General features: G+C 32.7%; 1 protein-coding gene across 2 annotated transcripts in view; it reads right to left on the reverse strand.

Moving 5' to 3' along the window:
* The window catches only part of LOC131675270 (probable isocitrate dehydrogenase [NAD] subunit alpha, mitochondrial), a 106,186-nt gene extending 94,403 nt beyond the window's left edge, over positions 1-11,783 (reverse strand). Inside the window, exons 1-5 of one of the 2 annotated variants that reach the window (XM_058954197.1) lie at positions 11,660-11,783; positions 11,546-11,575; positions 11,131-11,265; positions 10,575-10,747; positions 10,120-10,354 (exon numbers count right to left, since the gene is read on the reverse strand). In XM_058954197.1, coding sequence (XP_058810180.1) covers positions 10,120-10,354; positions 10,575-10,747; positions 11,131-11,265; positions 11,546-11,575 — 573 coding nt within the window. In that variant the 5' untranslated portion in view covers positions 11,660-11,783. Of the gene's footprint in view, positions 1-10,119; positions 10,355-10,574; positions 10,748-11,130; positions 11,266-11,545; positions 11,600-11,659 lie in introns of both variants that reach the window. The other variant, XM_058954198.1, reaches the window with a different exon arrangement.
* Positions 11,784-12,652: the final 869 nt, after the last annotated feature.

Raw genomic sequence — 12,652 nt, forward strand, 5'->3', positions numbered from 1 at the left:
GCTTCTAGAATTAGCCAAAGAATACATGAGAATTTGTTGGAAATATTTTGAGCAATTTTTTTCAAAATAAAAAAATTGCTATTTGAAAAAACATAATACATTACGATACAACTGCAGGAAAATAGATCTGGTCTCGTGTGGCGTTTACACCCGAGCGAAACGAGAGTGGAAAGGTTATCGAGACGAGAAACTCTTTCCCGAATATGTGCCGTACCGTATTTTTTTATACGACGTGTAGAAAGTGCGATTTTTAACGCACGTTTTTTGCCGAGTGTACGGGAAAAACGCACTTTCCGCACGGAGTGTCGAAAAAAAATTTTCTCAAAACTCGTCGAAAAAAGTATTTTTCTTTACATGCCACTTTTTCCATAAGTTCATAGTTTTCGAGAAAAAAAAATCATGAATTATTTGAAAAAAATTTTGCGGCTTGAGCGCCATTTTGAAAATTCTAAGATGAAAAATCGATCTTTGAACCATGGATTTTTAAAGTTCAACCATTTATTCCACCGGTTAAAAAGGTTTACGGTTATTTCCTAACGTGAAAGATTTTGAAAACTAGATTTGAAAAAAAGAGGAGGGGAAAATTCATGCTTTTCTTTGTTTAAACGCTATTTTTTTATAAATATTAATAATTTTGATCAAATTTGAGTTGACCATAAGAAAAGGCTTATTTCAAGCTTTTAAAATATGCCCCTCTAAATTTTTTTTGACATCTATAGAATAAGTTACCAGATGCCAAATACTGGTATATCGTGAGTGGCGTTTTCGGCCGAAACGGGTTAATTTCCAATGGAGTGCCGAGGCTATGGAAGCAAGTGCACGAGTACGAAATCATAGCGAAATTTTAAAGAAAAATAAATTGAACGTACGAATAATAGTTGATGATGACGATAGCTCGATGATTGCAGTTCCACACAAAGATAATTCCGTTATCACTTTTCATAATTTAAATGATAAAAACTTTTGGTAAAAAGTGTTAATAATGAACACTACAATATGTGTGAACGCACAAAGAAATGAATATAAAAGAACTCATACCGCATATTAAAAAATGTTTTGAATAGGCTGTTACACAAAATAAAGGAAATTGTAATGGATTAACTAAAGAATTATGATCGTTACGAAAATTGTGGATTCTGGTACAAGTATAAAGGAAAACAAACAATAACAGACAGATAATGACTTATATGGAATACTAGTACAATTCTTCAATAAATATGCAGCAAATACTAGTAAATTCTCAGTTGCAGCTTCTAGTTAATCGAAGGAAAGACTTAACAATGTCGTTGCTCATGAGGCTCATTAAAGACAAATATCTAAGAATGAGCGTAGTTTAAACTTGTAGAGTTACTGACAGTGTTTTATACAATTGATGGCGAAAGTGACACTCTAAATTTCAAACTAGATCGGGTATGAAAGAATACGATTTTAGTGCGCTATATACTGAACCCATCAATAGGAAACGGTTTAATAGAAAAATAATTGATCTGTCTTCTACAACAAACTTACGTAAAATTCAATTGAATATAGAATAAAGAAACATTCAAGAAAATAAATAAGGTGTCATATATCAAACGAACTATAACTTCAACTGTGTGCGGTTGATGAAAAAGTCAAACTTGTATTTTGCGATTTGGACACTACTGGGTTCAGTGTAGATACGGACATTGAACAAATTGCAGCAAAATGTAGAAAGTACTCGGACGAATCCCATTCCTATACGTATACGACAAAAGAGATTTTACGAGATGCTACGATAACGATTGACTAGCGTAATAAAGGGCAGGATTCTCTGTATCTCGAGACTGTTGAAAATATGACACTCATCAAATTTTAGTCGCTTTAAACAATTTTAAGAATCATTATTAAAACTAAAAAAATTTTTATTCATAGCTCACAATGCTATATTTTATATTAGAATATTTATTCGACAAGATATCATTCATAACATATTGCGGGAGTTTGATAGAATTGTAGAGTTTTCTGACACATTAGCAGTGTTCATTAAGAAACTCAAAAATTGAAAAGATCATACTATAAGTAATTCAACTTAAAAGGTTCAGCCACAAGTTTTATAGAATTCAATGATTTACAGGATATTCACAATGCACTCAGTGATTCCAGTTTTAATGAAATTTTGTTAACGTGTTAATGTATAAACACTTCTTACATAAGCGAAAAAATCTTATATTTCATGCTGTAATGGAATACTTGACCAAAATTAGATTAATTTCAATTGCAATTTTGGACCTACAAGGTAACATTCGCAACCGTCCGCCTTCAATTTGGTTGCAATTGAGGTATGTTATACTTTATAAAAAAAATAAGAGACACGTATTTTTTTTGTCGGTGAAAAAAGCCGTCTAGGAGATCAAAACCACCCTCAAAAGTCACCCCTGAAAACAGTTAAACAGCAGTAACTTTGGTTGTAATAAATCTTTTTTGATGAAACAAAATGGAAAAAATTTCTTAAAAAACAACAAAACCGCATAGTTTTGGACTCGGAGGGTTGCAACCCCTACGATGTACAGGGGAAAAACTACATTTTTGAGTGGGTTTTTCGTGTACAGAATCACAAATTTATTATAAAAAAATTGAAAAATAAATTTTCATCGAGGAAATGATAAAATAAAACTAACATGTTTCGGCGTTTTTTCATTTTTATGTAATTCGATGGTGAACTACCCCTAATCTCTTTTAACACTATATGAATAGTTGCCGATCACCAATTTTGCTGATTTTCCATATGCTATGACGTTTAAAAGTGGGCTAGACAATGAATCTGTTAGTCTCTAGGGAAATAAATGTAAGGGCTGAAGACCACCCTCAAAAACTACCCCTAAAACACTATTACGGCAATATCTTCAGGTTATATCAATATTTTTAATCATACAGGTTTTGTCACTGGGGGTTGCTAGCCTTACGTTGTACAGGGGTGAAACTGTATTTAGAGTATATATTTTTACCGTCCTAATTAAAAAACGGATCATAAAAAAATTTTAAAAACGATCAATCTTGTAAAAAATAATACGAATAAACCTAAAGCGTTCCGGTATATCTCTTAAACATCCAGTGATGAACTCCATACGCATACCACCTAATCAACTTCCTGATTAACACCCTGATTAGCCTCACTCGCATACCACCTGATCGCTCGCATACCTCCTGATCAACCTCACCCCCTGATTATACTTACTCGTATACTCGTTGATTAACCCTAATTAACCACACTCGCATACCGCCTGATTTCTCCAACTCGCATACCCCCTGATTAACCTCATTCCCTCATTAAGCCCACTTTTATATCCCCTTATTAATCCCAACTGCATACCTTCTGATCAACCTCACCTCCTGATTAACCTCACTCGCATACACCCTGATCAACCTCACCCCCTTATCAACCCCACTCGCATACCCCCTGAAAAACTCCACTCATCAAGTTAACCCTAATAATCGTAAGCCCTCAGCTCATCCCCAAGATAGTTTCACCTCCAGAAGGCTTAACCCAATAAACGGGTATCGGACGGGTTTACCCCCAGGTCGGTCAACCGTTTAACATATATTTTCGTAGATAGAGTAACCCGTAGAAAAATTGACCTCTATACAAGTAGATTCAGGACAAGTGATGTATGTTTATTTATTTTATTAATACAATATTCATACGTTTGATGATATCATATTCTTCTTGAAATTCAATCAAATCTTTAAAGTTAATGATTGTATTGTATATAACATCCGCCTTCTTGTCACTGTTAATATTGTGAGCAATAATGATACTCTATAAACAAGTGCCGCAGGCTTAGTAGTGTCTTGCACCATGTACATTTCATAATTGCTATATTTTCACAAATCTTGCAGATAGGATCTTCGTCAATTGCAAAGCAATATTCTGCAAGATTATCGAATTTAGAAGGTTTTTCATCCAAATATTCATTCTTGTACCAAGCATATTTGAATACGTTTTGAAATCTAGGTGAAGATAATTTATTATATGTAATATCCGAATAAAATGACAGCATCAGATAGTTTTCGCACAAAGTTTTTCCAAATTCTAAAACCAAATACATCTAATGGTTGAATTTTGCATGTGGTACCCTTAGGGATTGTCATCAATCGAAAATTTTTATCTTGAGATATAAATTCTGTACAGTGCGTTCACATTGCCCACTCCATGAGTCTATTAACAAAACTGCAATTTTTCCATAGTTAGGAAAAAAGACATCTCCTAACCATATTTAAAGTAATTCACTCGACAGTTTTCCAGATACACTTGCTTCCAAATATATATTAGGTGCTTGGAATAATTTTTGTACAACAGTAGGATAGAATTCGCCTTTTGTTTCTTTTCAAACCATAAAAAGAGGCGAGAGCAACATACCTTCTGCAGATATTGTGGATTGTTTCGTATAACTATATGTAGTAGATGATATTGATTGTACAACCATTTCAACTTTCTTTACTTTTTTCTCATTCAATGTCCTGCCACTATGCATTTCTAAATTAAACCCACTTTGATCAGAATTATACGAGGTGTGTTCAAAAAGTAAGGTGACTTTTCAAATTTCACGGGCAACGTATAGTACTTTCGATTATCAATTTTTTTGTTTTGTTATGTTGGTACACTCTTCCCAAACATCTGTACCAAGTTTCAAGTGTATAGCATTTTTTGTTTGGTTGTGAGAGGCGTAAAGGTTATAAGTGTTTTGCGTGCTCGGCGATTTCTTGCTATCGAAAAATATGGATCAAAGGAATCAAATTTTGTGTAAAAAATAAAATAAAGTACTCCGAAACACTAGAAATGTTGACGGTGGCATACGGTGAAACTGTTCTGAGTAAAAAAATGTTTACAAGTGGTACAAACTCTTCCAAGATGGCCGGGAAGATGCCAATGACGAGCCTCGCTCTAGACGCCCAAGCACGTCAACAACTGATGAAAACGTTCAAGCAGTGAAGAAAATTGTTCTGGAAAATCGTCGAATCACTATCAGAGAAGTTGCTGAGGATGTTGGTATATCGCTTGGCTCGTGCCATGAAATTTTTTCTAACGTTCTGGGCATGAGACGTGTGTCAGCGAAGTTTGTTCCGAAATTGCTAAATTTTGACCAAAAGAACCGTCGCATGAGCATCGCTCAAGAACTGTTGAATGACGTCAACGACGACCCAGATTTACTCAAAAGGGTCATAACTGGTGACGAGTCATGGGTATATGGTTATGATATCGAAACCAAAGTCCAATCGTCCCAATGGAAGAGCCCAGATGAGCCAAGACCGAAAAAAGCACGCTAAGTTCGATCAAATGTCAAAGTTTTGCTCACTGTTTTCTTCGATTACCATGGCGTGGTGCATCAGAAGTTCTTACCATATGGACGTACGGTCAATAAACAGTATTATCTTGAAGTTATGCGCCGTTTGCGAGAAGCAATACGACGAAAACGCCCAGAATTGTGGAAAAATAATTCATGGCTTTTGCATCACGATAATGCCCCTGCTCACTCAACTTTGCTTGTGAGAGATTTTTTGGCCAAAAACAACACCGCAATCATGCCTCAGCCACCATATTCACCGGATTTGGCCCCATGTGACTTTTTCTTGATCCCAAAACTAAAGAGACCTATGAAAGGACGGAGATTTGCAACGATTGTAGAGATAAAGACTGCATCGCTGGAAGAGCTCAAGGCTATACCGAAAAGTGCTTATGAGAAGTGCTTTGAGGATTGGAAAAACCGTTGGCATAAGTATATTGTATCTCAGGAGGATTACTTTGAAGGGGACAACATAAATATTGATAAATAAATAAATATTTTTTCTTAAAAATACAAAGTCACCCTACTTTTTGAACACACCTCTTATACATTACTTGCTCTTTTTCTAGATAGTTCAGATTTCACTTCATTAACAAAATTTTGACAGTTCAGATGTAGATTAGGCTCATTATGAATAGATACCTTTGTTACGTGTTTCGTTATTTTACGTGATACAATTTTGTTTTCTTTTAAATAACAATATACACCTTGGTGATGCTTTAAACCAAGGCACATTCAATTCATGCTTCTTTTCTAAAGCCCATCTTTTAAGATCTAAATCATGAACTGTTAACTTCCGGTTTAAAACATCTTTAATTTTTTGTAGAGTATACTCTGAAATTTTAAGCAAATTATCTCTTCTAGTTCCGCCTGCGGAAATTTGCTGTTTCGATATTCTCAACTGTTGTTCTGACATGACTAATTTATACTTACTTTGAACGGAACTTAAAGACAACTTCTTTTTTTTTTTCATTGTCCTAGTTCTCAACAGCTTTCTTTTTGTATCCATCATCAACTGTTGTATTAGTTATAATACAATTAGGCACCTCAACATAATCTTCAGTATGTATTTCCTTAGAACCATCGTCAATCACTTCTGGATTGATATCAAAATCATCATCTAGGAAACATAAATTGTCACTTGTTTCATACTCAACGCCTTAATAATTACCTTTAATACTTTTTTTCAATAAATCTTCGATATAATCGTGTAGCTGTTTCTCTACGTCGTTCAATTTTGATATATTTTCCACTATTTCAGTTATATGGAATGTTTTTAATAAACTTTGCATGACATTGTGAATTTCGATTGCCATTATTACACAATATTGATATTCAAAAAAATTATACAATGTTAACAAAATTGCATTACTATCCGACTGAAATATGTTGACATAAATACGATGTGTGTGTGTGTGTGTGTGTGTGTGTGTTTTGAGTTAACAAAACATGTTTTGAAGTTTGGACCACATAGAAAGCAATTGATTAATCTTAAGTTGCCGTATTTATATATATACGTGCCGCATATCACTGCGGTTAACGTGGTGAACAAACATTAAAATTCGGTTTGATTACCGTTAACGTCGCAAACCAAGATTAAAATTCGATTTGATTGCGGTGAATGAGGCAAACTAATTTTTTAATTTTTTTATGATAAATTTGTGATTCTGTACACGAAAAATCCACTCAAAAATGTAGTTTTTCCCCTGTACATCGTAGGGGTTGCAACCCTCCGAGTCCAAAACTATGCGGTTTTATTGTTTTTTAAGAAATTTTTTCCATTTTGTTTCATCAAAAAAGATTTATTACAACCATAGTTACTGCTGTTTAACTGTTTTCAGGGGTGACTTTTGAGGGTGGTTTTGATCTCCTAGACGGCTTTTTTCACCGACAAAAAAAATACGTGTTTCTTATTTTTTTTATAAAGTATAACATACCTCAATTGCAGCTAAATTGAAGGCGGACGGTTGCGAATGTTACCTTATAGGTCCAAAATTGCAATTGAAATTAATCTAATTTTGGTCAAGTATTCCATTACAGCATGAAATATAAGATTTTTTCGCTTATGTAAGAAGTGTTTATACATTAACACGTTAACAAAATTTCATTAAAACTGGAATCACTGAGTGCATTGTGAATATCCTGTAAATCATTGAATTCTATAAAACTTGTGGCTGAACCTTTTAAGTTGAATTACTTATGATCTTTTCAATTTTTGAGTTTCTTAATGAACACTGCTAATGTGTCAGAAAACTCTACAATTCTATCAAACTCCCGCAATATGTTATGAATGACATCTTGTCGAATAAATATTCTTATATAAAATATAGCATTGTGAGCTATGATAAAAATTTTTTTAGTTTTAATAATGATTCTTAAAATTGTTTAAAGCGACTAAAATTTGATGAGTGTCATATTTTCAACAGTCTCGAGATACAGAGCATCCTGCCCTTTATTACGCTAGTCAATCGTTATCGTAGCATCTCGTAAAATCTCTTTTGTCGTATACGTATAGGAATGGGATTCGTACGAGATGTGATACGACTTCATGAAAATGAAATTTTTTGTAGCCTTATCGAATTCTCATCACTAACCTCTGCGTGCATAATACGCTGCTTTTATTAATAGCGCAACGCCACCTTGCATCTTTCATCTAAGACTAAGTTAGTTGCAGGTAATTGACAACACTATTATTTTTACATAAAATATTATAAAGTATTAATGTTATATTATCGAAATTTATGTTTTCATAGAATATTTTAATATTCTATCAACAACCTAATAGCTACCATATTGGGTTATTACGTCTTCAACAGGGATATCTCAGTTTATTACATTTCAAATGAATCCATACATTTTATATACTTTCATATCTATACTTCTTAAGCTCTTACAAGTCTATATTATTAAAAATGATTTATTATTTATTTATTTTTATGTTATAAAAAATATCGTAAAAATATGTCTTTTTACAGACACACACACGCGCGCGGACACACACACGCACATACACACACGCACACGTACACACGAATTGTAGTTGAAAATGTACGTTATAACGTGAGGTACGAAGAATTTTGGGGTTTCAGCAGTCGGTAATGAGCAAATACTAACTATTTTCTAATAGAAGATGCCTTCTTTTACAACAAACATATAATATTAAATATTTTTTACCAAATTTTAATAAATTAAACTTGTAAAAGTATTATATATGGGTGATTCCAGCAGTTTTTTAAAATTGGCTGCGCAGGGGGGTCAGCCGATCTTCTCGGCGATTTTTTCTATGATAGAGTATGTCAAAAGAAGCCTTTTGGCTATCTCAGATTTTCGTTAAAATATATATATGTCCATATATATTTTTTCAAAGTCTGAAAATCTGCCTGTTTTTGGCTATTTTTGAAAAATCGTAGCCCCGCGAGTTTTCAATATTCTTCAACGTGCGACATCTCATTTGATTCGTCTACTTTTATACTTTCAAGAAAAAAATTGTTCATTTATAAAAAGTGACAGCTATCGGGTGTACTCTGACGATATTCGTACGCTTTTTAGGGTCAATTTGATGCTCATATTCCGAGTACTGTAACTTGGTCAATTTTTAATATTTTTGAACCAACCGCGTGTCATTTTTTTTTGTCTATTTAAGATCCAGCGCATCTCAATCGATGCATTAGAACCAGAGATATAGCCGATAAATTTGGCCGTTTTTTCAAAACATATTGAAAGGCGAAAAAAAAAAAACGCATTCAATTTTTTTTCTACTTTGAGGCGGTTTTAGTTAGCTCAAATCGAGTAGAACATGCTCTAGAATTTTCACGATATGACCCTTTTTCATTTTCAAATAAAACGATTTCAAAAACTGGCGATTTCGATATTTTAAAAAAATGGTCATTTTCAAACGGCTATATCTCTAGTCTTAATGCGTCCATTGAGATGCGCCGGGTCTCAAATTACAGGTCTTAAAAAAATAAAAAAAATGACACGCGGTTGGTTCAAAAATATTGAAAATTGACCAAGTTACAGTACTCGGAATATGAGCATCAAATTGACCCTAAAAAGCGTACGAATATCGTCAGAGTACACCCGGTAGCTGTCACTTTTTATAAATGAACAATTTTTTTCTTGAAAGTATAAAAGTAGACGAATCAAATGAGATGTCGCACGTTGAAGAATATTGAAAACTCGCGGAGCTACGATTTTTCAAAAATAGCCAAAAACAGGCAGATTTTCAGACTTTGAAAAAATATATATGGACATATATATATTTTAACGAAAATCTGAGATAGCCAAAAGGCTTCTTTTGACATACTCTATCATAGAAAAAATCGCCGAGAAGATCGGCTGACCCCCCTGCGCAGCCAATTTTAAAAAACTGCTGGAATCACCCATATATATATATATATATATATAATGTACAAATATATAAATCTAAAATATTATTTCATTATGGAGGTTGTAAGAGTTCAATACTTAATTTAATGATTTTATTGAATATAAATTCATAAAATTTAGAAGAAATCAACAATATTGCAGGCCAACAATTGAATCAAATACTGTATCTTTTTTTAACTTCGAAAAAGGGTTCAGTGTTTAAGGGCTGATTGATGGGTTGGGCTGACCTTTAATATCATTCATTTTTCTAATTTTATTACTAATTATTGAGTGTGTATATCATAAATATACAATTAACATACCAGAGTTCCTAAAATATAATATTCCAAAAGTCTTCCAAAATAAAATATCAAAACAAATACCAAATTAAGTATTGTCCAACATCTGCTTTTTAAGATATGTGAACTTTTTAATCTAATAACTTTACCTTTTTCCTGTTATTATCTTGAGCATATTGAAAAGCAAATTCTGCTACTCTTCTTGATGCTTCTTCTGTAATAAGTTTGATGGATTGTACAACTCCTTCTACTATTTCATGTTCAATACCTGAATACTCTCCCTCAGTATTTTCTCTTATTGTCACAACATCAACATTGTCATATAAAGTTTTGTACCCTTCTAATGACCGACATGGACGGACATTAGCATAAAGATTAAATTCTCTAAAAGTTATAAATTAATGTAGCCATTATTTTCAATATCAATCAATTAGTGAAAAAATATTTTTATAACAAAAATTTTAATTCCTTAAATATGAAAAAATATTTTAATGCCTTAAAATTCCTTAGTAAATAAACGTGATTATCTTAAAAAATACTAATTCCAAGCAATTTCAAATGTCACTTGGATTTCTAAAAATGTTCTTCCAAAAATTAACCTTACTTTCTTAATGCAAGATTCAATGATCTATGTCCTTTTCCTATTGGTGTCATAAGAGGTCCTTTCAATCCAATTTTATTCTTGTTAATAGAATCAATTGCAGCTTGAGGAATGCCAAATTTTCCATCTGGTCCTCTAACTGGCGTAACATCCACAGATTCCCATTCGATAGGTACCTATCGACAAATTGTTAATCATATACAATACAAAAATGTAGTTATAAACTTGTAATTCAAATTATATTTAAAAATTTAATTTGACCATAAAAGTTTGAGTATAGTTCATAATTGATGACCTTGTGACAGGAAAGTGTCAAAATTTGCCTTTGTACATAACCCTCACTTTGTTTCCATTAACATTTTTGTACATACTTTAACAGAATGAATCTAGTAATATAAGTTATGGCCATTAAGGCCTGAAAAAAATAATGAAATTCACACATAAAACTATCGCTCAGCATATATTTTTCTAGACCCTTGAATTGATAAACAGATTCCATACGAAACCAAGACAGTAGAAAAGAAACTCTTACAATGTATGTTAAAGTATAACAAATTACCTTAGCAGCTTCAAAGATTTTTTGTACGGCTGCAGATATTTCAGGACCAATGCCATCCCCAGGAATGAGAGTGCATTTATGAAGTGTGCTGCTGTAGAATCGTACTAGACCCACATTCGGTGCATTCGATGACCTCTATTTATAAAAATAAAAATAAAGTTATGTATAAATCAATTATAAAATTGATGTAAGTCTTTAGTTACTGTATCAAATGAATCAATTGAATTTTCTGTGGGTATGCTTTAACAATTTCAGATTCTATATATGAAATGAACAAGATAATTTGGAAAAAGTGAGTGAAGAAAAGAAATGCAAATTCATGCCAAGTTCTATAACTCTTTCAGTGAAAAATATAGAGGTTGAAGTAGAGCACCTATTTGCAAATACATTTCATTTCCATAAAATTTGTACTTACAATAATATGGCGTATCCACTGAACTGCCATCTTTTTAATTTTCGAACAGAAAAACTAACTTAATTAAAATAAGCAATTAAATAATTTGTATCAGAGTACTTAATTTCAGCTTACGATTTGGAATTATTTGAAAGCTCAAAGATTGTAAAATTGTATTAGGTATCCATAAAATAAATATCACACCTGGAAAGAACAGTCTAAAAATAGTGTATCAAATACGACGAAACCTCCATCTATAGTCTTTACATAATATAGAGCACGGTGTAAGATAGAAAGGTGGGTTACCCACCACGGATTTTGTGTACCGATTTTGAAGAGCCGCCAGTCACGGCCACGAGATCGGCGCCACAGGAAAATATTACTCCTGGACCACACCTATAACAAACTCTCAGACTCGTGTATGTGTGTCAGTGAGCAGGCGCGTTGCTCCTCACGCTTGTTTCTCTTGCAAATTTCGAGAATTTTTTACAGGTTTTTCATGTTTCTTGATTCTATCATTCAAATTCGATGATGATTCAGTATTATATCGAATCCATTAATGTACCTGCTATATTAAATAGAAATACTTATTGGATTTTGCGTGGATAAAAAGTTGTTTTTGTTTATTCTGTTATTATATTGTGTGCATTAGTACAAATTGTTACACCAATTTGTTAAACCTAAGCACCGAATAACTTAAGCAGGACAAGAAAATCTAATTACTTAAACTCAAGCCCCCAAGCTCACAAGTTTATCAGATACTTCTAATCATATTCTAACGTACAAGCACGGTAGCCGAGGCAGTAGCTTTTCGGCTTACAGATTTTGCGTCGTGAGTTCAAATCCCATCGCTATATTTTATTTTTTTCGATAATTGATTGTAATTATATGATTTATAATTCCATTATTTTCATATTTTTCTGAATAAATTATTGATAACTTATTTATAAACAATAATGTATGGAAGATTGATACTATGTGATCATAACTTCACAATCTTCGATATAAATTTTCATATCGTAATTGTAATAACGATGTTACTTTTATGTAATAGTATCCGTTAATAGTTCAATTTATTTAAACATTATAACGCAAGCTCATCCACAAGTTTGTATCTTAAGCTCCTAC

The sequence above is a fragment of the Phymastichus coffea genome, unplaced genomic scaffold (genome assembly GCF_024137745.1).
Source record: "Phymastichus coffea isolate CEN01 unplaced genomic scaffold, Cenicafe_Pcof_1.1 PCOF00018, whole genome shotgun sequence".
Taxonomy (NCBI): domain Eukaryota; kingdom Metazoa; phylum Arthropoda; class Insecta; order Hymenoptera; family Eulophidae; genus Phymastichus; species Phymastichus coffea.